Raw genomic sequence first — 27,581 nt, 5'->3', positions numbered from 1 at the left:
ATATCACTGTATCGATTAGTTTATGAAAAAATTTGTCATTTACTTGTCGAAATTAAACATAAGGCATATTAGGTTATTAAAACAATTAACATGGATTTTAATCTTGCGGGTAGAAGAAGGTTGAATTGAGCGAATTAGAGGAACACCGACTATGTGCTTATGAGAATGTCCAAATTTATAAAGATAAGGTCAAATAGTGGCATGGTAAACATATTATTCCGAAACAATTTGAGGTAGGGTAGGAAGTGCTTTTATACAACTCACACCTTAGATTGTTTCCAAAAATACTTAAATGAGATGATTGAGATCATTTAAAATCACTCAAGTCTTTCTTTATGGAGCAGTAGAGGTGGTCAATGCAAGAAATGAGCGGTTCAAGGTCAATGAACAAATATTAAAACCCTACTTGGTGGGTGAAATCATCCCTAAGGAACTTATATGTCCTTTGGGTGGTTCTTCTTCAACCTAAGGAGCCGATATTTTTTAGTCGAGCCAACGACTATAAACAAAAGCCCTAATTGGGAGGTAACCCAATGTTTTTGTTATATATATTAATTCAATGTGATTTTATGTTTAAAGTATGTATTTAACTTAGTTTGTTGTTTTTGTTTTGTAGGAATTTAAAAATGGAAGCAAAGATGACCAATTGAGGTAAAAAAGGCGAAATTCAATCAAGGAACTCAACCTCTCAATTTGAGCAAATGTTATTTTTGATTCGTTAAAAAGGGATAAAATATATGTTTTGATCATTTTACATGTGCATGCATTGATAATTTCGACAAAAGAATGATCTAAGATGCATTTTGAGTAATTGGAGTGGCATGTGAAATTTTTGAAAAGTTGCAAAATTCTGTAGAAAAAATGCAGAATTGCAAACGCGCCTTGAATACATGACCTGAGGTCACATTTTCAAGACTCAGCTATTCAATTCTGCGCTTTTAACGCAGAATATGCAGGTATCAAAAAAACGCGACTTCAAGTTGCATATTCAATTCTCGCATATTGCCTACTATAAGAATTACACTGAATACATGACCATAAGCAAAAGTGACTTCAGGTTGCATTTTCTTGAAGTCATGTATTGCTTCCTTTTTTGTTAAAAACCAGAAAACACAAGATTCATTTCCAGTTTCTTCTTCCTCTCTTCCCCTGGCATTTACACATACACATACACACAAATCACAAACACTCTCTTTTACTCTATTTTCTTGTTAAAATTCACCAACCCAACATTATTCAACCCTCTTAGAACAACTTTAATTGATTGAAATCTAAGAAAAACATCCAAAATTTTGATTTTTAAGAAATTAAGGGTTAGGGTTCTTAGTTCTACAATTTTGCAATTGGAGGTCAATTGGAGTGTTTTTTTATAGGGCTTTTTGTATATTCTTCATCATCAAACATCCTTTTTTGTGATTGAGGTAAGAATCTTCATTGAAATTTAGAAGTTGGTAATTTTCAAATTCTTGAATTTTCTGACATCTCATAATTTTGAATTTTTGATGACTTTTTTGGATGTTATGGCCTTTATTCTACTTATTGAGATTATTTAAGTATGATTACATGTTGTAATGTAGCAATTGGACGTCTATATGATTGTTGAATTTTTAAGTTGCTATATTGGGATATAATTAGAAAATTAGCCTAGAATGATATTGGGATATTGTCGTTGATGTTTTTGGTTAAGAAATTATTGGTTGATGATAGTTTAGCATGTACATTGTGGATTAGGAGTAATTTTGATGGATTTTGCGATTTTTGGGATGATTTTTGCCTAATTATGTTTATTGCTAAATGTCGATTATTGTTGCTAATTTATATTTGCTATGAACATGATTGTTGCTAAAAGTCACTATTTTGATCCTATTTGATGCCAATGTTAATAATTTGGTGATTTTGAAAATTTTTTGAAAATTTTCATGTCATGTCTTATATGTCATAATATTGTATATTTTGATAATTTTCATTAATTATTTATGACATTAAGATGTATATGTGTGCTTAATTGAGCCAATTTTGATCTCTATCATTGAAAGAAGACTCTACAAAATCCCTACAGTTACTATAATTGGAAAGATTTTTCTTTAGGTATTTTATAAGAGCTCTTTCTCGTATAATATGTAATGTGTGCACCTTTCACCATAGTATAAGAAGTTAATTGTATTTTTCTTTATTAGATACCATGGTGAGAGGAAAATGACTAGTGGTTCGTGAACCCTCTTTTTCTAGTAGTGAAGAAAACGAGGAGATAGAGGTGAGCGAGAAAGTTGAGAAAAGTGAAGAAAAAGAAAGATCACATTCGCTTCAACTTGCGCCATAGCGTTAACGGGGGAGCAGTCACGACAAGCTCAGCCAGAGGTTTATGATAGTGTCAAATTTTCAATTCAGAAGAATCAAGAATGGCACGAGGCACATGCTAATTTAGAGTTTTTTTTTTTGAAAAGCATGTGAGCTCAGAGATTGAGTCAGTGTACCGCATCTCTGAGGCGTTTGACCAACTTGGTTGGGTGCCTATTCTTAACTTGCTGACTCACTATTACCCTGACTTAGTGCATGAGTTATACACCAACATTGCTAACAAGATGAGTCACAGTGGAGAGTTGGTTGACTCGTGGGTGCGTGGGATTCGAATTTACTTGAGTCGTGATCTCCTAGCACAAATATTGGGGTGCACAAACATTGGCCCAGTGGATGATTCGAAGAAAGGGTTTGTTGCTCCCAACAAGAAGTGGGATCCATCACACATCATGTCTCAATTTGGTTTTGAGTATCAACCATTCAGGTTTTCAAGGAAGGAGATGACAGTAGCAAGCATTTTCGACGCTCGCCATCGCTTCATTATATACATGATGGTGCACAATGTGGTCCCGAAGAAGACTTATAACAGCGAGGTCCAGAAAAGTGGTATTTATTTCCTAGACTATATGTTTCACAATCGAAACTTTTGTATGCTCATATTCCCCTTCCGAAAATCATCATAAGTTACATTCGGTCAACAGCAAGAAGACACACAACGTCATTTAAGTTAGCATTTCCTCAGCTACTATCTTTGGTGTTCGAAAGGTAGGAAGTCAATTTGGCTAAAGCCACACGGGACATTGTTTGCCCTAGCACAGAGTTATCCATCTCTTCACTTTGTAGCATGGGCATTGATGTGGCTCTTATTCTTCAGCCAATTCAAGAGCGGTGATCGAAGGCACAACATGGTCACGATGAAACTGAACTCTCTACCGCTGCTCCACCTCCTCCACCACCTCAATCCCATTGGCAGAGGCTTTTTAGTTATTTGGATACCATTGACAATCAGTTGGGGTCAATGGACATTCACCTAATGCGCATTGAAGACCATTTGGGCATACTTCCACCTCCTACTGGTAACGATGATAAAGATGATTGAAGTGTGTCGGATTCCTCATGCATAGTTTTTGTTTCCCTTTTGGGCATACCTCCACTTTGTTTTTGTTTCCATTTTACTTATTTTTCGTAGTTTTTCTTTTATCTTTTCTTTGTAGAATGTTTAACTTGCACTTATCGTTTTGCACTTCGAAACTTGTGGCAATTTTTAGTAGATAATAACTGTAGATTAGTCGATGGCTCGTGACTCAAGATTGAACTAGACTGCAGCCATCGAAATGGGGAGTAACTTGTTCTTATTTTGTTATTTTTTCCCTACACATTGAGGACAATGTGTATGTTAAGTGTGGGGGAGGAAATGGTGTGATATGTTGTTACTTTTATTCTTTTATTGCTTTGAATATTGGGACTTGTTGTTGGGAATTATTGCTTATGTTGGAATTGTTGATATTTGGGTCTGTTGGCAGGGAGCTTTTGTCTAGTTTTAAGAGAAAACTTTGTAAAAATTTTTCATCAAAGTTTTTCCAAAACTTTGTCAAAATTTTAGCCCCAAAATTTTCAAATCTACTTCACTTAAGTCCACAAATGCGTGAAGTTTAAGGTCTCTTTTGTTTCAAATTCTCCTATATGAATGAAATGAAGTGAGTAATTTGACAATTCAATGTTCACTCAACTTGGAAGCAATTATTATGTGATTAGGATTATTACATGTGAGAAAGTATATCTTGTAAAATGGGAAAAATTATTCCTATCATTTTGCGGGATAAATGAAATCTCTCATCTTTCTTACTTTTACATGTAAGTGATTTATATAGTTACTAAGGGCATTTCATTCCTAATGTCATATTATTGAAGAGAGCTAAAACAAAAATAAGAGAGCATCTCCAATAACATTCTAGTATTGAGTAATCGGGAGTTTTCATCTAAAAATATCACTTACTTTTACATGTAAGTGATTTATATAGTTACTAAGGGCATTTCATTCCTAATGTCATATTATTGAAGAGAGCTAAAAGAAAAATAAGAGAGCATCTCCAATAACATTCCAGTATTGAGTAATCAGGAGTTTTCATCTAAAAATATCGACTTTCGCGTAAAAAAGTATTTGAATTAAGGAGTAATAAGTGAAAGTGTCGAGTAATCGGGAGCTTTCATCTAAAAATATCGACTTTCGCATCAAAAGACATTTTCACAAGTTAAGAGTAAATAAAGGAAAAAGAAAGTGAATACTTCCCTCTAAAGGTTTGTATAGCTATAATTTCTATTTGAAGGAAGAAACTCTAAGGTGACTATATAGGTTGGTTATTTGTGGAAGTAGGTGAGATAGAGAGATTGACTTTGTTATATTGAATTTTGGGTATAATTGTCTCTCTTTTACATGATATAATGAATATTGTGGGTGATATAAAAGATTACATAATAAAGGCTTGCCGAGATGAGAGAGATTGAATTTTGAGTTCACTTGAATTGTTTCAGTTCTTAAATCATTCCCAGACTATTTTTCTTATTACTTGAGGACAAGCAATGATTTAAGTGTGGTGGAATTTGAGAAGTGCATATTATATATGGTTATTAGTAGCATTTTTTTGTCTATTTTTGGTACAAATTAAGATGATTTATGATGTAACTTGCTCTCTAAACTTCTAAATTTTGTGAATTTTATTTGAGCAACTTAATGTGCAAATATTGGTTATATATGCAAGAATTGAGAATAGTTATCAAATGTTGGATCAAGTAGGATACACCTCAACTTCATTAGAGCCAATGATACTTTGGAAATGAAATTGGTTATTCAAGATTGTTGACCTTGGTTGATCAGTCCTTGGTTTTGATGATTAACAAACCAAAATGTAGATTTGGACTAATGTTTTTATGTGAGAAATTTGTTAGAACAGGTCATTGATCTAAAAGAGAATCGAAAAGATTTGAATCAAAGAGAAGTTAAGAATTTTGAAGGTTCGGACGTAGAGGATCGGACGCTCGATAGAGGATCGGACGTCCGACAAACGACGATACTCTTCGGACACTTGGATCGGACGCTCATTCATTGCTTCGGCCGTCCGACACAAAAAGAATGAAAGTTGAACATTCTGACAGGGTTCGGACGCAGAACAAATGGTTCGGACGTCCGATAGGTGGTTCGGACGCATGGTTCGGACGCAGAGCAAATGGTTCGGACGTCCGACAGGCCAACGGCTAGTTTCGACAGCATTTAATATTTGACCGTTGGAGAGCCTTTTGGAGTCATTTCTTACCTTCTATAAATACCCCAAAGCACAAGAAAACACAGACTTTTTGCCAACACTATATACAAGCTTACAAGTGAGATCTTTGAGTAGAAATATTCTTTGTTGGTTGTATAAGGGGTTGGGAAAGTTGGGTTGTGAGGTTGCTCAAGTGAAGGTTACTCTCTAGGAGAAGTAAAACCTTGGTGAAGGTGAACCTATCACTTGGAGTGGTAAAACCTTGATAAAGGTTGCCTCACTTGTATAAAGTAGTTCTTAATTGAGTGGGTAAGCTTTCAATTGTAGCTAGTTGAGGGTTTACTTGGAGAGTAGTAAAATTCCTTTGCTCAACCAAAGTATGTTTGGGGTGAGGAAGGAGTGAGCCTTCACTTGTTCAAGTTGGTTAGCACTACCATCAATTGAAGAAGCTATTTGGTGGATTCAACTCCAAGTTTGGAAGAAGCTTGGGAGTTTGATTGGTTTGAATTTCTCTTACTTTATTGTTACTCTATTTTTGTGCTTTAAAATTGCTTATATTCTTTGTCATTGTATTTACTTGACTACTTGTCTGGTTAAGTATTTTGGTTGTATTTGGTTGCATCGGGGCTTACAAAGATAATTATTGGTGAAGCAATGCATGAACAACAACATGAGTATTTTGCATGAGGAATTAGAGATGTATTGGAGCAGAAAAGAGGAAAAAAAATGTAGTAAAAGAGAAAATGCGACCCTTGAATATGCGAGTTGAGGTCGCGTATTGTGCCCAAAATTTTTGCAACTTGTTCTATAACTTCTTATGTTTTCACACTATTTTCCAACTCAGTTCTAAACAAGAATTTCGGTTGCACATGCTCAAGAAATCCTAGGGAAGTGGAATGGAAGTTTTACGTTTTGTCATTACAATTTTTGTGTCTCTTAATATTATATATGTAAGAATCATTAGAGAAGAGGGAAGTTAGTCATTAGGAAGATTTTTTATCAGATTTTAGCTCTACAGCTTAGTGTTAGTCTTTTCTTGTGCTTTCTAACAAGAAACTTGTGTGAACAATTGGAGACATCATCGTACAACTCATTTTTGTTGAAAAAATAGAAGATCATTAGGAGCTTGTTCATCATCTTGTCTAAACTTTCTTTATCTATCTTTTTACTTGTGATTCAATATGTATTTTTGCAATGCAGCTACTTACTTTCTTGCTATATATCATATGAGTAGTTAAATTTCTAGATTTAGGGAGTAAAAGAACCGTATGACTACTTGATATGAGTTGAATATGATTTACACTGGCTACGTCTTGTATTAACTTGTTCATTTATGCATTCTTATCACTTGTTGTTGCTTGATCTCCAATAGCAAGTCTTTAGTTGTTATTATTTAATAAAAATTGATAATAATGATAGAACAACATAAATGGAGTTTAAGGAGTAGACTTTTGATAATAGAGATACACTTAAGTGGATTATCTTTGCATTTCATGAAGAACAAACAGTAGATCTAGTGATTCATCATGAGAATAGGGAAAACTAGACTATTCTAAGACACTACATCATGAGAATGAGTTTTGATAAATATGGAAATAAATCCCTAATTAAACAAGAGTAGTAATAAGAAGTAAATCTATTCGTTTGTATCTTTGATACCATAAGTGGACTCGATTTCCCTAGATTCAAGTGTTTAGTGATATTTCTCCCTAGATTCAAGTGTTTAGTGATTTTTCTCCATTGTCTGCTCTAAGTTATCTAGTTAATTTAATTAGATAGTTAGTATTGTCATTTTCAATGCTTTTATTGATAGATAGTCTAAATAATAGAGTAAGTTAAGGATGTGTACTTGTAAAAGTTACTCCCCGTGGAATTGACTCGATATATGTCATAAACTATTAGTTGACCTGTATACTTGCAGTCAAACAGGTGTATTTGAAATTAAACTTGTACTCATATTTAAAACCTGTCATTTATGTAGAAGAGGGAGAAGAAGTTGAGCAAACTGCTGGAAGCCCAAGTAGAGGAAGTAGAAGCTGTTACAACTCCATTGTGTATCCATGAATGTTGCTGGTGCATCTGCTGATTATATTTGTGCAAGAAGGGAAGTAATTTGCCTTTTCCTTTAATGTTGCTGGATCATGGATGGCTATGCTGCTGAATTTCCTATACAACTGACGAATGAGTTGCCAATATTTGAAAAGAAAAAATTAGAAACTTTTTAGCAAGTACTAATTAGTAGTAGTTTCTTCTTCCTTTTCTTTTTCTCAAATAATTAGTAATTAATAGTTTCTCTTCTCTTTTTCTGTTTCCAATTCGATGAGATTACCTTTGTCATTCTTTCTTCTTTTTCGTTTCTAATTTGACTAGATATTATCGAAGTGGTGATTTTTTTCCCTCTTGCGGTGTTTGACTTTTTTCTTTGGAAACTTTCATGTTTTTTCTCTACATCACATTCCTTTTAGTGTCTTCCAAAACTCAAAACTCACGCACAAATTGCGATTACCGATTAGGGTGTGATAAAATACCTAATATCGTACCTTCAATTTTATGATCTTTCCATATCATTGTTGAGGTTGACTAGATACTTTTCTTTTTTTTTTTTCCTTTCCTTTTTGTTTGTTGCTGGAATTTGTTGTGGAATTTAAGAGCCTAGATCATAACTTATTCACGCACTCACAAGAAATAAACAAGACAAGGAACTGCATGTAAGTAATTCCACAGAAAAGAAACAAAAAACTTACAAGGCCGGCATGACAGGGCAATATTCTATTACATATTTTGCTAAAAAAAAGGAAGTAATTTGTTTTTTTCTTTAAATCTTTTTCTTTTAAATCTTTAGTAAAAATTAGCTAAATGTAAAAAAAAAAAAAGAAATTATTATATTGAAAAAAAAGAAAAATTTAATGTAAGCAAATGTTTCATGAAAACAATTTTAATTCATAATGAATTCTTCTTTCATACAAACAAAGAATTTGAAATTCCAAATAAATTCCGTATCAATTCCATGCATTTCCCAAACAAAAGAATTGCAATGATTTGGAATTCTAATTGTATAGAACCAAACGCACCCTAATAACTGTATTTGGACTTGGGTGAATCATGAGACCTCTGACCAGTTACCTCATAATATTCAGTTTTCTTCAAATGAATTGAATGAGGATCTACATATGAAATTTATAGTTGGAGATAATATTTATAACTTTAGGTTCTTCTTCAAACCTTAATGTGAAATATTGTTAGTTGAGGAAATTTAATGGACATTCCACTGAAACACGGAAGGCATAGGAAGGGATGGCTACAAATAATTTACCAAGGACCGGTCCTACCATTCTGTTGAAACACAATAATTTAGGATGGACTGGTCTCAGAATTCTGTTGGAAGCACAATACTTTAGGATGGACTGGTCCCAAAATTCTATCGAGACAATGTAAGAATCGTCACATTCAGGGCATACGATCATGTTAGTGCCAATAAGAATAGTCACATTGGGGGTACAATGATGTTAGTGTCAATTTGAGTCACCATTTGAAGGAGAAAAAGAAAGGAAAAATGTGCATAACTTTTTCTTCTTTTTTTTTTTTTTTGGAAAAATGTGCATAACTAAAATCTAACTTGTTTGTCTGAGTCTCTTATTCTTTAACAAAAGAATCTAATAGCTCACTTTAAGAAAATCATGCAATTAGTTCATCATCATTGAATTTGATTACCAAGAGGATCATATACATGCTGTATTCCAGGCAATAGTGATTCCTAAACATGTCCAAAAACATTCTAAACCCTGACTTAGAGTACTAAATTAAAATCGTGCTCCTTTTGTTCGATGCTTTAAGTAACCAGCATAATTGGACATGTGCCACACGTTGTATGTGTTACCTTTTGTGCTACATAGTTACAAAGTTTTTACTCGTGATTACTAAAAATAATAAAGATATTAAGTATATAAGTGTTGTATTAAGAGCAATCTTCTCCTTTAATAAAACATATATAAAACTTTTAAAGGTCTGTCTAATGGGTGCCCATAGAGCACTCGTTAAAATATATTTCAGATGTTATATTTTTGAAAATATAAAATTAATTAGGGAAAGTAAATAAATAAAAATGAGGGTAGACAAAATTAATTAGGAAAAGTATATACATGAAAGGGAGGATAATAGTTGATAGTACGTATATATATATATATATATATATATATATATATATATATATATATGATAGATTAAGTGAATGTTAGATGTGTTAACAAATGCCCTAAGAGCACCCGTTAGAAAAACTCAGCTTTTAATTGTAAGACTTATACAAACACTAATCGATTTTGAACCTCATTGAAAACCATAGAATATCAATATCGAACTAATTAAAATCAAGAAGATAAACTACTCACATCAAACTCTCCAAAAAAACTCCTCCAAAAATTTAATGGAACCTTGATAGTCTTGACAACTATTTATTGAGTTGGGTACATCCATGTACTGAATACTCAAACTAAAAGTATTTAGAAGAAAAAGAAGGATAAGATTCTATTCAAGCAAAAAGAAGAAAAGCTCCATGTTACCAAATTCAAACCCATTAATATAGTTTTGGAGTCTCTTAATTGTTTAATTAAAGAATCTAATATCCATCCAAAAAGTAAATTAGCATTTGACCACACAATTTGGTTACCAAGAGAACCTTCTAAATATTGTGTTCGATGCAATAGTTATTATTATGCACAACTAAGAAAATCCCAGTGAATTGCAATTTTTTCGTTCCATTAAAACTTGATCATAATTGGATTGATATCTTTATTTTGACATACAATAATTATTTAGAAAGCTGTTTCGAGCAAGCTGTTGGCAAATTCCAGAGATTTAAAAAGCATAACTATTTGGTCTGCCCCCTAGACCAAACTTCTTAGCTATTTTAATCAAATTGTTGGTGAGTTCTTGAGGTTTAGAAAACATAACCATATGGTCTGCCCCCTGGATTTCCATCACCACATCTGGAGGAGTTCTCGCTATCATAAACTTTTGCATACAAGGAGTAATTGCCCTATCCGACGTGCCCTTAATATATGCTCGTGGAACTGATGCATATCTCTCTTCTGTAACTAAAATTTGTCTGTATGACAACTCCCCATAGAAGAGCCGAGTTGTTCTTACAGAATAATTTGCAAGTTTCAGAGCCTGTTGAAATTATTAGGCATTACATTGCAGTGGAAGAAAAATTTTAAATTGACCTCAAAGGAATACTTTGTAAAAGGGAAGAACAATAATGATATTACCTTTTTGCATCATTTAAATGAACAGACCAAACCGTACATATTTAGTGCAGATTCTTAAAATTAATCAAATGTTACTTGTTATTTTGCAACATTAAAATACATATTTGTATGTTGGGCTTCTTCTGTTCCTAATGAATTATTTGCTAAGTGGAAAGGGTTTTGTTAACTTCCAAGCAAAATGTATTTTCAAAAGCACATACAGGCAAATTTCTTAGTGCAACTATATGTCCCATTCCTTTAAGTTTCATAAAGAAGTCAACGAAAAATGCTTGAAGGAGCTTTTTACTATTAAAAAATTTAAAGCCAATTAGAACATCATGATACGACTTCTTTAGAGCATGATCCTATTTTCATTTCCTTTTGCTTTATGCACAAGCTGCAACTAATAACGAATAGCTTCTCCTTTTCTTTTCTTTTTTTTTTTCAATAATAATCAATAGCTTCAATCCACACAATGTCCCTAGTATGATAACTACTTTCTTTGTCTAATGAACCAACGAGGAATAAAAAGTTAGAGAAATCATTATTTTCTCAAAGGTAAATAGTTGTTTTTCATAACTTATTTATCTGAACTTTATGTTTTACAATCGCAGAAGTTCTGTAAAAGACTAAAAAAAGTCCCAAGATAATTTCTCCATTAGACCGGATTGAAAGCTGAACGAAACGGGATTCGATAAATGACTTTGTCATGAAGTCCCTTAATACGTTTGTAAGCACAAATTTTGTTGCCTAAAATAAAAGACAAGAAAATTCGCACAAATATCAAATTGATTAAATTAAATAACAAGCGGGTTACAATCTCTGAAAATTCTTGAATCAAAGAATTTAATCCCCTGATTCTTTTCTTCGAATAGCTTCAATTGAAGGGCCGAAAAGACTTGTTCTTCAATCGAAAGGGTGTTTCCTACAATTTCGGCATAGAAAACGATTGATTTGATGATGGCGTCAAACACTTGGAACTTCAAGTCTTCAACACCGATAGCAGGAGGATTTGTTTGACGTGACTTGGACTTGGATTTGAGGAAGAAAGCTCTTGAGAGAATTTGACAGAGTTTCTCCGAATGTTAGGGATTTTTCTCATGTCTTTGCCTTGAGGGAAGACCTCTATTTATAACCAAAATATGTAGGTTAGGTCTTCAAGAAAACCCCCAGAATCTTCCTGCATTTTGGATCATTTGTTACTCAAGAAATCCATTTAACTTGGGCTTAAATAATGGGCCAATCCAGATAGTCCATTGTGAATTAATAAATCAATTAATTCACTTCAACTTAAATGGGCATTACAAATTTAATTTGATTTAATAGCTCATTTAATATTGGCCCAATCTGCAAGTCCAAAACATAATGGACTTCTATAATTTAATTTAATTTAACCAAGACCAATTAATTTAAATAACTCTTGATTAAATAAATTTTCTTTGTCTACAAATACCCCCACTTCAAGATTCAATTGAGAATTGAAATTGAGCCTTGAAGTATTTGATGATTTTTCTTTTTAAATATAAAAGAAAGGCCAGGACCATTCCCTTTATATGAGGGGTTCACTGGGTGATTAATTTAATATGAGGTCTACGGCTAAATGAAGTGCACAGGATCATTTCCTTTAGCACTACAATGAAATCTCTGCTCTTATTGCAACGTAGCTTCCAACTTGTAGTTGGGAAATCTTCTATGACCATTGCACCGTCCAAATATCTTTAATAATCAAAGCATGACCACCTATTTGTTCGGTAGAACTTTCCATTTAATAATCACCATGAAACTTTCGCTTTAGAAAACGGAAACGCAGTGCTAAGATTAGGAAATATCCTCGCACCTCCGCACTCAAGACTATATGCGGCAAATACTAAATCGAGCCGGTAGCTTTGAGTAACTTCCAAATTCATGACACTTCTATGGTCAGCCTCCACAACTGAACCAAGTTGATTTGGGCATTCCCGTAGCTTCAACATTTTAAGAGATCGCAAGACCACTTCCCTTTTGACTTGCGATTGACTTCAAAACGGGCAATACATATTTGGAGAAGGTTATTAGTTTCCTTAGTCTCCAAATACTAAGGTTTCCAAAACCAATGTCCATGTGCATAATTAGAACCTTGCTGAAGATGTTACCAACTTGCTTCATAATAAATTGTCAATGAGACCACCACAAGTTACTAGAAATCACATGGGATACTTCCTCAATCGAATACCATATGAACATACTGCCAAAATTTTCATAAGACTTTCGAATGAGGAACTGATTTCCAGTTTTTGAAATTAATCTTAGGAACCAAATTCATGTGATTCCAAAAAGTTAAATGGTAATCACTGAATTTAGTAGCTGCCCGAAATTTAAGACTTCTTAAAATGATTCATCCAAACACCTTATAAAACCGCACAAGACATGTTTTTTTCTTGAAGCTGTGACAAACATCTTTACTGAAGACTACCACAATATTTGAGGAAAAAACCTGTTTCACACGTGCACCCTGAAGGTCTCTACTGCCTTTTGAAAACTACATGTTGGTCGAGCAATAGATGTCCAGCACATTTCATTGAGATCTGTCAAAACTTGACTTATTTCCACCTTGGAAAGAGAAAAAAAAATGTTTTCTTTTTTTTTCTTTTTTTTTTTGAAATTTTTTTTTTTGGTGGTTACTCTTTTCTCTTACCATGGCATGCTTCCAAATCTTTGTCTTGCATGTCTTTCTTATGAAACAAGGCAAAATTTGTCGTTGATGATTTTTTTTTCACTTTTTTTTGACTTTGTGTGACACGAAGGGAATATCACCGCCCCAATGACTAAATAATGTCGTACTTCACATTAAAGATGAGCATGACCCCCTAGAAGAGCTTGTCCTGCCATTGCATGCCACACATCACTCCTTTTTTATTATTATTTTTTTTATTTTCTCTCTTGAAAAAGGACGACCTCAAAGAGTTTGTTTTTTTTTTTTCAGGTTGCATCTCGTGCTCATACCTTTCATTTGAAGCAAATTGGTGCTCTGATTTTGTCTACAATTTTAGGGCCACAGCTCTTGGAATTCACAACACCAAGGTAATTTGCAAATTCCATGACCTTACCTCTTGTCAATGCCAGAACCTCTTTTTTTTTTTTTTTGCGTGATGTGAAAGGAGGATCCCCGACACATCCTGTATGGTGGACATTTAATTTGAAGAAGGCGCAACTGCAAACTCCCATGAGAACCATGCTATGGCTTGAGGAGTACATGAAGAAGATGACAACCAAAATTTGAAGAAGGTGCAACCGCAAACTCCCACGAAAGCCTATTATGGCTTGAGGAGTACAAAAGAGATGGAGCAGCCAAAATTTGAAGAGAGCGCCACCGCAAACTCCCACAAGAGCCATATTATGGCTTGAAGAGTACATAAAGAATGAGACATGATTACCCACTTCAATAAAAATTCACCCAAAATTCAAGAAGCCTTTTACTATCTTCGATCATGCCATTTTAACCAAACTTTCTTTTTTCTTGCTTTTATTGCAGATTAGTCTTGATGCAATGGTTGTGTTTAAGGAAGTCACATTCTCAAATGAAAAGTATCTCCTTATCGTTGACAGCAATGGTGATTCCGGTGACAAAGGAACGAAATTATTGGTGCATCCTCCTATACAAGGAACTTACTTTGGTAAGTGGCCTTCTCATCAGTACCCAGAATTGAAGGACTGGTCACTTGAACTTTCCCAAGATGACGGCACGAAAGTCTACTTCTTGAGATCCCTTATTCATAGTAAGGAGCCAAGGTCAACTCTCTTTCAAACCCTTGGCAGGCGGATGATAGACGAAGATGCACATTGGGGTCCTTTCTTGAGACTCAATGGTCCATTCAGTTACATCGAAAATTACTGGGAGTGGTTAGAGAATATTCTCGGCAGGAACAAACAAGTATCCGTAAAAATTACTTGTTTGACGCCTTATATGCTTCACTTTTTACATATGATAGGAATCCCCATGTACTTAGGGCATTCTGCGAGACGTGATGCCCGGACACTAATACCTTGCATACATCTGTTGGGAAATTGTCTCTTTCACTTTGGAACCTGCACAAGTTAGGGGGACTTCCAATCATCAGGGGTATCTATGAAAAGGTAATCTCATGCGCGAAGGAGCTAACTGGAGTAAATAAAAAGAAATTAAGATATATTCCACAAAGTTGTGAGTATTTGTTCGCAGCCTTACATCATCTTCAACATGGAGAATCCAACAAAGTTGGAATTTCTATTGCCCAATGGATTAAGTTCTGGTTTAAAAGCAAAACCAGGTACTCAAAACCAAAGCAGAGAAGGATAAAGAGGACATCTCGTGCTCAAACGACCCAAAATTTGGATGGCGAAATTGGACAACCACGCAAATTTTCAAGTCAAGACAATGGCGTATTTGATACCATTGGAGTTAAACTTCATTTGTGGGAAGAGACCTATTTTGCAGCATTTATATCTTACTGGCTTTGTGTCTTTGCTTTACCAGATGAGGACCTTCATTATATTAGACCATCTACTTTCAAAATGGCTAGTATGATGGCTGCTGGTCGTAAGACTTGTCTTGTTGTTCCTGTCATGCTAAACATATACCGTGGGTTTGATAAAATTTAAAATTTCAAACTCACCTACCCCAGGGTGTGCACGTGCAGCTTTTCCGGTGCACTACGTATATACTTGGTTAGCCAGTTATTTTTCTACCCATTATTCGATTTCAAATGCCATGCCTGGACCCATCATGACCAACTATTTTGGAGAGGGTGGCGCACGATATTTTGATGAAAATAGTGCTCGCGACCTCATTCATCAGGGAGACAAAGCAACTTGGGGAATCACTCCTCTTGTGAAGAACCGCAATGAACTTTTTATTGACAATGGCAAATTAGCGAATCTCGAACTAAGTTATTTTGTAAGCGCCTGTTCAAATTACTTAGTTTTGCATGCTGAAGGGGATTTTCTTGTTTAGCCATATAGTTTATATAGATTTGCGCGGCAATTCGGGTTTTATCAAGTTCCTCCACAAAAACTCGAGGCAGATGTTCGTTCCACAAATTATGACTTGAGTCGAAAACTCTGGCGTACTGCCATTCGCAGTAAAATAGAGTCAAAGATACTTTTTCCTAACTATCCCTTGAATTCTAGCAAGCACACATCTTCAGGCTTTCAAACATAGTGGTCTATGGTGCATGATGATCATCTCCTCAAAGGGCGTGATGCTTTAATTAAGAGTGTCCAATTGAATGGGGAGTAGAAGAAAGGGAAGGAACTTGCAAACCTGAAAAATCCTTCCAATGTTGGCAATTGTCCTGAGATGAAGCAAAAGACTGTGAGAAGTGAGAAGGAAATTGTGAAGAGTTCAAACAACAAGGCTACTATCCCTGAGGACCTTACTCCTAATGAAGAATTTTCGAAGGGTACTTCATTTCATCTTCTTTCAAATATTGTAAAGGCTATTGATCATGATTCTTGCAATTCACGTGAGAAGAAGAGAAGCGAGCCTTTTAATAAGGAGGATGAGCAATCCACCAGCACGGACCAGCATTGGAAGCGCAAAAAGTCCAAGGTAATGACTCTCCCCTTGGATGATATTGGTTTAGATTCTAAAAAACTCTTTAAAGATATTCCGGATATATCTATGCCTGATATAAGCCGTGCCAATATTGTAAGGACCTTTATTGTCTTCTTTAATTTAGCATTTGAAATTTGCCTGTTAATTTCATATTTATGATTTGTCTCACAACGTTTTTCCTACAGTTGGATGATCAAGACTTGATCTTCATTGATGATGGAGAACCAAGTCAAGTATCAGTTGAAGGACCTATTGCATTTGAACTTTTGACCAAACAAGTTGTCAGTTCTACTCAGAAAAAGGGTGCTAGTGATAATTCCAAAAAGGCAGTAGAGGATGGAAATGTGATTCATCAAATCACGCCACAGAAGGCGGAATATATGACTCCATCGACCAAAAGGAAACTCAAAATTTTCGATCCACTATCGTGGCCAAAGTGCTGAATTTTACCTCCAAAGTGTGATCTCAACATGCCGTCGAGATTATATCCAAATGTTGTGGAATAACTTGATAGTGATGATATCTCAAACAGCCTTGGAGCGCATGCCTGCTCTTGAAATGAAAGCCAACAAAATCATGAAGGAAATGCAAAGTTTCAATGCCACGGATATCTCAAATTTGCAAGGTTTTTCAAAGGCTTTCTTTGTAAATGCAACTCGTTACGTCGCAGTGAAATCTTCTCTCTCAAATAAAATTTCAACTGAATCATATGATGAGTTGCTTTCTACAGCCACCTAACATCTTAGAGATGCTCAGAGTAAGGAGAAAGAACAAGCGGAAAAGATCTCAACGCACATGTTGAAACTTAAATTGATTGATTGTGAGGAAGTAGAATTGAGAAAGCGACTTGAGTTCTTGGTTACTCACAGGAAGGAGATAATTTCACTATTACAAGAAGAGTAAGATGAGCTTACCCAAGTGCAAGGCGTGATGGTCGACTTACAAAATGAAATTCAAAAGATTGAGAATTCCCAGCATCTACTTGCTGAGGAGAGTCAAACTTTGGATAAGATGCAAGCATTACTTGAAAACAACTGAAAGGAGCTGCCGTCATTTGAATTCTAGAATAGTTGCAATCTTTTACTTTGTTTTAAATTTCATCTTTATTAATTGCTCAAAGCATGTAGCTATGAGTACAAGCACTTCATAATGAAACTTGATTTTTTTTTTCTTTTCATCACATTCTTGCAGACGTCCTCGTCTTTTACTTACTCTTTCGATAGCTATCATTTTAGGCTATCAACTGTAGTATGAACAATTCCATTTTTACACAATTTTGATCACACTTGAAAAGGTAATTATCCAAATAATTTGATAATCTGAATAATACACTTTCAAGTATATGTCACAAAATAATTCGAACTGTTCTAAAGATGAACGTTCTCCTTTTTTTTATCAAAAGAATCATCCGGGCAAAGACTTTAATTTTATAGGGTTGTAACTGAACTTAGAAGATACCTTCTAAACTGTCTACGTATCCCAAAAGGGAATCAAGTCACATGTAGTTCCTACCGTTTACAGTTTAAACTTTTGCGGGTCAGGAGTATCCTTTTGTTTACCACCTCAGATTTGGTAGAGTGTTTCAACAGTTTAATCACGTGCTACACTATTGGTGATTGTTGTCCACAGTTTTAACTCATATGGGTCTGGAGCAATATGCAGTTTAGACTCATGCATCATGGAGTGCTTCATTTTTTTTATGGCATATATAACTTCATGAATTTTTCATTTATGGGACCAACTTTTACGCCATCTTTGTCCACCTGTTTGTACGCGCCATTCGTGTAGACTTCTCGAACAACGTATGGCACATCCCATTTAGAGACGAATTTGTCTTTAGTGCGATGAGTCATAACTATTAGCTTTCGAACAGCAAGTACCATGTCCCCGACTTGAAAGGAGCGACGCCGAACTTTCTTATTAAAAGTTCTAGAGAGACGGATTTGATAGCATTCCAGATTTTGTTGGACCTCTAATCTCTTTTCATCTAAATCTTCCAATTCTTTAAGGCGCAGGCGAGCATTTTCTTCCTCCGTGAGCCCTTCTTGGATAGCAATTCTCAAAGAAGGAATTTATTACTCAAGGGGTAGAACAGCTTCTATACCATAGACTAAGGCATTTTGTGTGGCTTGCATTGGAAATCGATATGTGGTACAATAAGCCCAAAGAGTTTCGTCTATCCTTTCATGCCAATTCTTTTTTTATTTAGCCACCACTTTCTTCAACAAGTTACATAAAGTTTTGTTGAATACCTCTGCAAGGCTATTGGCGGGGGCATTATACATGGAGGACTTGCGTTGTTTAAGATTAAATTTTTCACACAACTTATCCATCAAGCTATTGGAGAAGGATTTTCTGTTATCAATGATAATGTATCGGGGAACTCCATAACTGTAAATAATATTCACACGAATAAAATTCACCACATCTTCCTTTCTAATTTGTTTGAGCGGTATGGTTTCAACCCATTTAAAAAAGTAGTCGGTCGCAACCAATATATATAAATGTTGACCGGACGAATTTGGTAATGGCCCCACAACATCAAGACCCCAAGCATCGAAAGGCCAAGAAGCAACGGTCGAGTGTAACGGCTCAGGTGGTTGATAAATGTAATTTGCATGAAACTGACAAGCTTGACATCTTTGAGCATATTCTAAGCAATTTTTGACTATAGTAGGCCAATAATAACCCATCATTTTAATTTGAAAATGTAAGTTGGGACCGAATTGATGAGTTCCATATATTTCAGAATGTGACTCGTGCATCGCTCGATATGCCTCATCTTCGCTCAAACAGCACAACAGTACACCTTCAAATGATTTTCGATACAGTGTATCCTTGTACAAGATAAAACGAGGGATACGATGACGGATGTCAGTTCTCCTACGTTGCTCCTCAGGTAATTTTTGATACTTGAGATAATCAACGAGGGGTTGTCTCCAATTTTTTTTGTCAATTTCATAGGTTGAGACCACATGAGCATTACTTCCTTCTATATCTTAATCATCAATTAGTGATGGAACTATCCACTTTTGGCATACACGAATTTGTATCTCATGATTCGGCATGGTAAGTGAAGAGGCTAGCACAGCTAATGCATCAACTTGCTTATTTTCCCTTCTTAGAACATGCTTAATACTTGCACCTCCAAGCCGTCTCATAAGTCACGTTGCATATTTGTGATACGAAATTAACTCGGACTTTTTGACTTCATAACTTCCCAAGAGTTGGTTAACCACTAATTGAGAATCACCATAGATTTGAATGTCCAACTGTTCCATGTCAACAGCTATTTCAAGTCCGAGTATGAGAGCTTGGTACTCAGTAACATTGTTTGAACAATATTGATTTAAAGTAAAAGAATATAATAATATCCCTCCATTAGGAGTCACGAATATAATTCCCGCTCCAACTCCATGACGATGAGCCGCACCATCAAAATACATCTTCCATGGTGGGCGAATCTCAACAAGAAGTACATTCTCATCTGGTAGGTCACCACTTAACTCCCATTCAGCAGGTATCGGGTGATCAACAAAAAATCTGCCAGAACTTGTCCTTTCACAGCCTTTTGAGGTACATAAATAATTTCAAACTGCTGTAGTTAAAGATACCATCTAACTAGACGGTCGGATAGTACTGGTCTGCTCATCACATATTTTATGGGATTCGCCCTAGAAATGAGTCTCACGTTATGTGCTTGAAAGTACTATTTTAACTTATGTATTGCAAAAATAAGAGCTAGACACAACTTTTCAATCGGTGAATAGTTTAGTTCGTTGGGGGTCATCATTCTGTTTAAATAATAAAGGGCAACTTCTTTTCCTTCATTATTTTCTTGTGCAAGCAATGCCCCCACTGAGCATTCTTAGGTAGCAATATAAAGAAGTAATGGCTTTTCATATATAGGTGCAGCAAAAATAGGTGCATTCATAATTAATGCATTACTACATGCATTATCCCATTGAAATGACACATCTTTCTTCATCAAGCGACTGCATGGTTGACACCTTCCTGCTAAATTTGAGATAAATCTCCGTAGATAAGCTAATCGCCCTTGAAAACTTTTCAATTCATGAATGTCACGAGGTTCAGGCATCTTCAATATAGTATCAATTTTGGTCTGATCAATTTCAATACCTCGATGGAACCACAAAACCAAGAAATTTTCCCTACGTGACACTTGAGAGGGTTCATTTTGAGTTGATACATTCTCAACCGATCAAATACTTGTCTCAAGTTCTCAAAGTGATTACTTCTTTTCTTTGATTTAACAACTAAATCATCCACATAACACTCGATATTTTTATGAAACATGTCATCAAAGATGCTTTGCATTGCTCTTTGATATGTGGCTCCAACATTTTTGAGATCAAAGGGCATTATTTTATAACAATAAATACCCTTAGGAGTACGAAATGCAGTGAGCTCTTCATCCTCAGGTGCCAATCGAATTTGATTATATCCAAAAGAGCCATCCATAAACGACAGAACTTCATGCTCAGTAGTTGCATCAATCATGAGCTCAGTGATTGGTAAAGGAAAGCTATTTGAATGGATGAATGGAAGCTATTATTATATGCAAACTCCACCAATGTCAAATACTTACTCCAACTTTCTCCGAAATCCAAAATACAGGTTCTCAACATGTCCTCAAGGGTCTGAATTGTCCTTTTCGACTGTCCGTCAGTCTGGGGGTGGTATGTAGTGCTAAAACTCAACTTAGTTCCTAGCATTTCTTGCATTTTCTGCCAGAACCAAGAAACAAACCAAGGGTCTCGGTCAGATACAATACTTATAAGCATCTCATGTACCCTTATAATCTCATCCAAATATAACTTTGCTAACTTCTCCAACGGGTACTTCATACTAATCGGCAGAAAATAAGTAGATTTGGTCAATCTATCTACTATCACCCAAACGGCGTCGTGACCTCTTTGTGTCCTTGGTAATCCAGATACAAAATCTATGATGATATTTTTCTATTTCCACTTGGGTATCTCTAAAGATTGTAGTAAACCAGATGGTTTCTGATACTCGGTTTTAACCTGCTGGCAAATCAAACAAATATGGACAAATCGAGCAATTTCCTTCTTCATCTCCCACTAGTACAGACTCTTCAAATTTTGGTACATTTTATTTCCTTCAGGGTGTACCGTATACCTAGATCGGTGCGCTTCTTCTAAAATTTTTCTTTTTAGCCCTTCATCCTTTGGTACCACTATGCGGTTTCGAAACCTTAGTACACCATTTATTCTTAAATTAAAATCTGACTTTTTCCCGTTATTAACTTTTTCCAACCACTTTTGCATCTCAGAATCCTTCTCTTGTGCCTCCTTGATATGATCCAACAAAACGGATTTCACGACAATATTCCCAAGAATCACTTTTCTCGGTTCGAGACAAGGGTTCCAAATACTAAACTCTTCCAACAAGTGCAATTTTTTAATTATCAATCCTGCTACTTGCACTTGGCGACTTAAACTATCGGCCACTACATCGGCACTTGTTTTCTAGGAGTTAAATCTATTTGGGATCACTTCATGGAACAATTTCAAATCAAATTTGTCCATACCTTCATGGAGTTTGTCTTCTAAGAGTTAAATCTATTTGTGATCACTTCATGGAACAATTTCAATTCAAATCTGTCCATTCCAATGGGGAATTAATTCAAACTCACCATGAATGGAGAATTTCAGATTTTGATTCTCATTTGCCACCTATGATTCATTCATCATCTTTACCTTCTTTTGAGCATAATTTCCATCCTAACACTTGTATTTCTTATGCAGATTTTGAATGAAAGTGTAAAAAGCCAGCAATGCTTTCTCAAGTTGAATCGATTGGTGGAAGGAATAATGAAGTGTCAAAGGGAGTTTTCGCATTTAAATCTTGTTCTATACCTTTTTACCATTTAGCTAATGATGTTCCATTGCTTCTTTATCCAATTTCTGATTTGTTTCAAGTTGAAGGTTAATTTGTTTTTGTAGGTTATAAAGCTGCCTAAAATTTTCCAACTTTGATTAAAGACTTGCAACCAGATTTCGTGCTTTTTCCAGTTAAAAATGGTGATCTTTCATGCTTATTCACACATCCAAAAGCTGGTGGCCAAGTGCTCAATTTGTCAACTTTAACTTGTGCTAGTTCGAGTAACCCTCATGAAGTGAAATTCAAATGTTCGCTGCCTCATATGTTGGAAGATGAGAACTTGTGTGTCAAGCAAGATCCCAAAGCTGTCTTTCACGAGTTGTTTAGTGCCTCCTCCATGCAACAAATTGCTCCCGTTTTGTCCTTGCAAGATGATCAAAATCAATGTCAACTAGTGATGGATTTTACACCTTTGCACAATCAAAGTCCCAATGTGCAAATCCATGACCAAAGGCTAACAAGAGAGCTTTGGAGTGCAACCTGGAATTTCCACAAGTTATACACAAGTTGGTTCCTGTCTTGGCAAATGTCTTTGTTCGAAAGCAACCTGAGGCTGACCAAACAACATATGGTTTGGCTCATGGTCCTTCATCTATTCCCAACGTTGTTGTCCTCTAAGCGCACCGTCGATTTGTGGACAAATCACTTTTAAGAGGAGGGGAATGATACAAACATGAAGAACCAGCTCCCTTCGAAATCTATAAAGATTATTCAAAGCTGAATTGGTGGTGTTACTTTACTACAACTTGTTGTCATTCATAAAGAGTAGAAGCAAGTTAGTTTAGTTAGTTGTTTTGTTAGTAAGTGATGTCGTTTATTGGTAGTGTTAAGTGAAGGGTTTAATTGTCAATTTAATTGCGGTTTTAGTGGTGTAATTATAGAGTTAATATTCAGCCAGCTTAGTCTTCAAAGGGGCCAAATCTTAGTTGGATTTTTAGTCCAAATCACATTAGGGTTTGAGTCATTGTAAGGCTATAAATAGCCTAGTTTTTCCAATGTTTATCATTATCGAGAATTTTTTAGAAATATGTGAGTTATCACTTTTTTCTTGCTCCAAGAGAACCCTTCTTGAATACTTGAGAGTTCTCTTGAGCTATTCAATTCAAACTTATCAATCAAGTATCCATCTTGGTTGTGGCGTTCTTCTACCAATACATTTGGTTCACTAAATTATTTGATTGTGGGTTGAGATTCGATTCAAGGTTCACAATCTTAGGGTTTAGAAAGGTCAAGTGTTATTCTGCAATCAACTTGATTTCTTCATCTAGATCCGGGCCGTGTGGGATATGAGTTCATACCTTCGGGCGGGCTTGTATATTTGTGTTTGCTTCTTTGTTTTTGGGTATCCATCCGTGGTTAAGTCATGGAAAAGTCGTTAAGGTTTCCAATTTCTAGCCTACTTAGGATTAGTAAATTCGTGACTTTTCTTTTCCCGTTGTGTGCAACTTTCGTTTGCTGTCCGATTTGTAGCATCTTTGGGAGTCTATTAAAGCTATTATTTCCAATCCTTAATTGCGTGGGAAAAAGGGAAATTTTCAGAAATTCTAGCTTCCAATTCTAGCCATAAGGAAATCTGCCCAACCGGAAGTTTCTTTTGGCCAAATCTCGATTCGAGGACCAATCGCTTTCAAGATGAGGGGAATGATACGAGTAGTAGGACCATCACTAGCTCGTGTCAAGATGATTGAGTGCCTTTTCAACCCAATCCATGATATTCAAGACTCCATTGGAATACATGAAGTCGTGGAGGGGATGAAGCGCCAGCTATGTGATCTTCGAGTTTTTAATTTCTTTTGTTTTGCTTGATTTTTTCTTGTTTAGCTGATTAGTTAGTCATTATTATGAATAAATATGGCCAGTTATGTGAGTTATTTGAGCCATTTAAAAGTAGTTAGAAAAATAAGTGACTAAATCCTTGTCCAAACTGGATTAGTTTTAGTATTTTAGGTTTAGATATAAATAAGCCTCTTCTATTCCATTGTAAGACAACTTTTTTTAGAGATGAATTAATAAAAGTGAGTTTTTCTCCTTTTATGGAGTTCCTTGATGGAACGCGAAGTCCTTCTTGAACTGTATCAAGCATTTAGTTTGGTAATCAAGGCAAGATGATCACATCATCTTGTTCTTTCAAACCAATAACCAATCTACTAGGTTTCTAGAAACAGGCTCTCTTTAGGCCTAGTAAGGTAGTTATTGTTCCATAACCTGGTTAAGATAGATCCTTCCACTGCCTGATTGATTCGACTTCTTCTCGAGCGGTCCTTGGAGAATCGAGTTCGTATCACTTTAATTATTAGTTGTATACTTTTAGCCCTCTAACCCCTTCTGTAAATTTCAACTATTACTCCTAATGAAATCTTCCTTAAAATGGCATGATTTTGATTATCTTCTCCAATCACATCTAATCACCACTACAACTATGACATGCCAATCATCAGCCATTGATCGTTATTGATCACTACTCTAGTGTTATCAAATTTAGATGAAATTACACTTTTAGATTGTTTTTTAGAAGATTCAAAATCTAGACTCAAATTTATATGAATATTGCAAGTTATGAATACATTTTTTCTTGTGTATTGTGCATGGTGTAGTGTTCGTTAGGTTTTATAGTTTGAATAGAAAAAATGATCAGAAGTATATGCTTTTAGGAGTTTGAGGGTTGAAAATATACAAATAATTGCTGCAAGACTAAAAGTGTACTGACCTAATAGTTTGAAGGGCAATCAGATAATTTGCTCTAAATCAATACACCTCTTAGATTTCAGTCACTTCCAATTTTATGAGATGTCCCAAGGGACCATCCGTGGTTACCTAAACAGTATACTTCTCATTTTGTTTCAGTCACGTTCCAATTTTGTGAGATGTCCCCGAAGGGCCAGTCATGGTGTTACACCACTTTCGTTTCGGTCATTCAAGTGTCCATAAGGAAACAGCTCAACAAGGATCTGTCTCCGGTGGGTAGTTTACAGAATTAGCTACAAAACGAAAGGCTATTGTGTGCAATGAGAGCTTGACAGCTACGCGTGCTGTGACATCAAGTGTATTTGTGGTGCAAAATGCAAAACAGTTGCAACAGAAGAGCCACATACGAGTTCGTCAAAGGGGTGGGACCGAAAAGCGTGAAGTAAGCAAAGAAATAATAAAGAGTGTGTTTAGATAGTAAATTATTTGAAATAATTTTGCAAAAAAAATTACTTTAATATTTTTTTGATGTGATGTATGTAAAATAAAAAAGTGATTGAAAAATGTGTTAATAATACAAGTAAGTTAGTGTGTGTAGATAAGGTGTAAATAATGTATATTCCAACAGAAAGCATCAAAAGTCAGGAGAGGGACATGAAATTGTGGAGATTACCTGGTTAAGTGTATCAATTTTTTTAAATTTAATTCTTTTTGTATTGTGATTACGACATTATTGATATTCTAAAATAATATGTCATTGTTATTGTATTTATTATTTTGAAAACTATTATTTTCGTTATTTTGTGTAGTTCATCTATGAAGTTCTTCATTATGTTAAAAATTATCATATATCCTTTACAGTATGTGAATAATGTATTCAATTTTGAATTGGATAAAAATTAGTTAATTAGGCAAGTTACATTTAACTAGTTCTGGTCTTTGACATAATGCATCGATTTGTTTTTTATTTTACAAAAAATGTACAAAACATGGAATTTCTTCAATTCAAACAAAAAATTTGTAAATTCTAACTAAATCCCCTTTGAATTCCAAGCATTTGCCAAACCATGGAATTCCAATTGGAGAAACACATAATAAACGTATTGCATTTTTTACCGAATTCAAATTGATTTTGGTAATTCAACTTTTCATACGGATGCAATGTACTATGTAGGATGATTTGGAAAGAGTTTTAACAAAATGGTAATAAATTCTTCCATTTAGGTGTACATCGATTTTGAATTCAACTAACTATATATCATTGCATGTAGAATATGTCTACTAAACTGTTATTGCATAGTATATACATTAATAATAATAAATTCTCTCTTTTTTTTTAAGTGGAAGGTCTTGAATCCAGAAACTTCTACTTACAATTTCTCATACCTTACCACCCAATCCAATCCTCTTCTTCCCAGAATTTTCTTATATATATATATATATGGTAATGAATTCTTCCATTTAGGTGTATATCAATTTTGAATTCAACTAACTACATATCATTGCATGCAGAATATGTCTACTAAACTGTTATTGCATAGTATATACATTAACAATAATAAATTCTCTCTCTTTTTTTTTAAGTGGAAGGTCTTGAATCCAGAAACTCCTACTTACAATTTCTCATACCTTATCACCCAATCCAATCCTCTTCTTCCCAGAATTTTCTTATATATATATAAGCACTAGCATAGTCCGAGTATTCTAATTTACGAGTATAAGGATACATACATCAATTATATTCTGGAAGACCCAAACGAATCACGCCTCTCACATCTTTGAAAAGCCAATCACTCTAATTAATCTATAATGCCATGCCCGCAGGATCTCCACTGCTAATTCCACCTCCTACTTGAACTTGGAAGGCCTGATAACAATCTCCTGAACCCAGTCCCTCATGCAAGTTGAATCAAACTAAAGCTTTAACTTCCGCTTAAAATGAGGCAATCTTCACGCAAAGCTGGGCTAGCGCACTAATTTCATTAACATCTTTGAGAAAATATCCAAGACCAATTCCAATGTATGGAGATTATGAAGTCCAGCAAGATTCTCTTAATTACCATGAGAGGAGTAGAATATTCCTCAGGAGCTGATTGTGGAATATAAAAGAAGTGCAACATCAGGCGCCTATTACCTGAACTATATTATTTAACCAATCCTTGAGCCACTATTCCGAGATATCTATTCCCTTTTTACCAGAATTAATCAACATTGAACTCCAAGAATGGAGGCATCTGAGACAAATAGTAGACCTATTTTCACCTGAAGAACTAAAATTTTGAAGGGACGGCATTTTTTAGTAATTACAACATACATGTTCAGCTGGAAAATAATAAAATCATATAGTATTATGTTAGTCAAACTTGTAAAGTTGTTTGTCTCAGTACAACTTCTATGTCTTGAATCCTAATAGAATTGGTGCTAGTAGAATTGCATCTTATACTTGAATCCTAGTAGAATTGGTGCTAGATCTGTAAGTTGAACAAGAGCAAGATTAGTGACCTTAATCAAAAAACAAGTCAATTTCGTCTAGAAAACGGCTTATTACATTTTTGTGTAGTGCTACTTTGGCTGTATTTTGTTTTGGTTTGACAT

The 27,581-nt window shown here is 35.0% G+C and overlaps 1 protein-coding gene across 1 annotated transcript; it reads right to left on the bottom strand.

Annotated features, from left to right (window-relative positions):
• Positions 1-19,537: 19,537 nt before the first annotated feature.
• Positions 19,538-20,894, bottom strand: LOC140005341 (uncharacterized). The gene is made up of 2 exons (XM_072046198.1): positions 20,777-20,894; positions 19,538-19,941 (listed from the first exon to the last, which is right to left on the bottom strand). The coding sequence occupies exons 1-2, from the start codon at positions 20,892-20,894 to the stop codon at positions 19,538-19,540; spliced, it is 522 nt and encodes a 173-aa protein (XP_071902299.1).
• Between the last annotated feature and the right edge of the window lie 6,687 nt (positions 20,895-27,581).

The sequence above is a fragment of the Coffea arabica genome, chromosome 1c, assembly GCF_036785885.1.
Source record: "Coffea arabica cultivar ET-39 chromosome 1c, Coffea Arabica ET-39 HiFi, whole genome shotgun sequence".
Classification (NCBI taxonomy): Eukaryota; Viridiplantae; Streptophyta; class Magnoliopsida; order Gentianales; family Rubiaceae; genus Coffea; species Coffea arabica.
Note: the sequence above shows the minus strand (reverse complement) of the source record. Positions and strands in the feature narration are given on the sequence as shown.

What these genes read in the sequence shown, in the direction of transcription:
- LOC140005341 (XM_072046198.1), bottom strand. Translation starts at nt 20,894, where the DNA reads ATGATTGATGCAACTACTGAGCATGAAGTTCTGTCGTTTATGGATGGC. An exon ending in TGCATTTCGTACTCCTAAGG is followed by an intron (nt 19,942 to 20,776) that starts GTATTTATTGTT and finishes GTACCTCAAAAG; the next exon opens with GCTGTGAAAGGACAAGTTCT.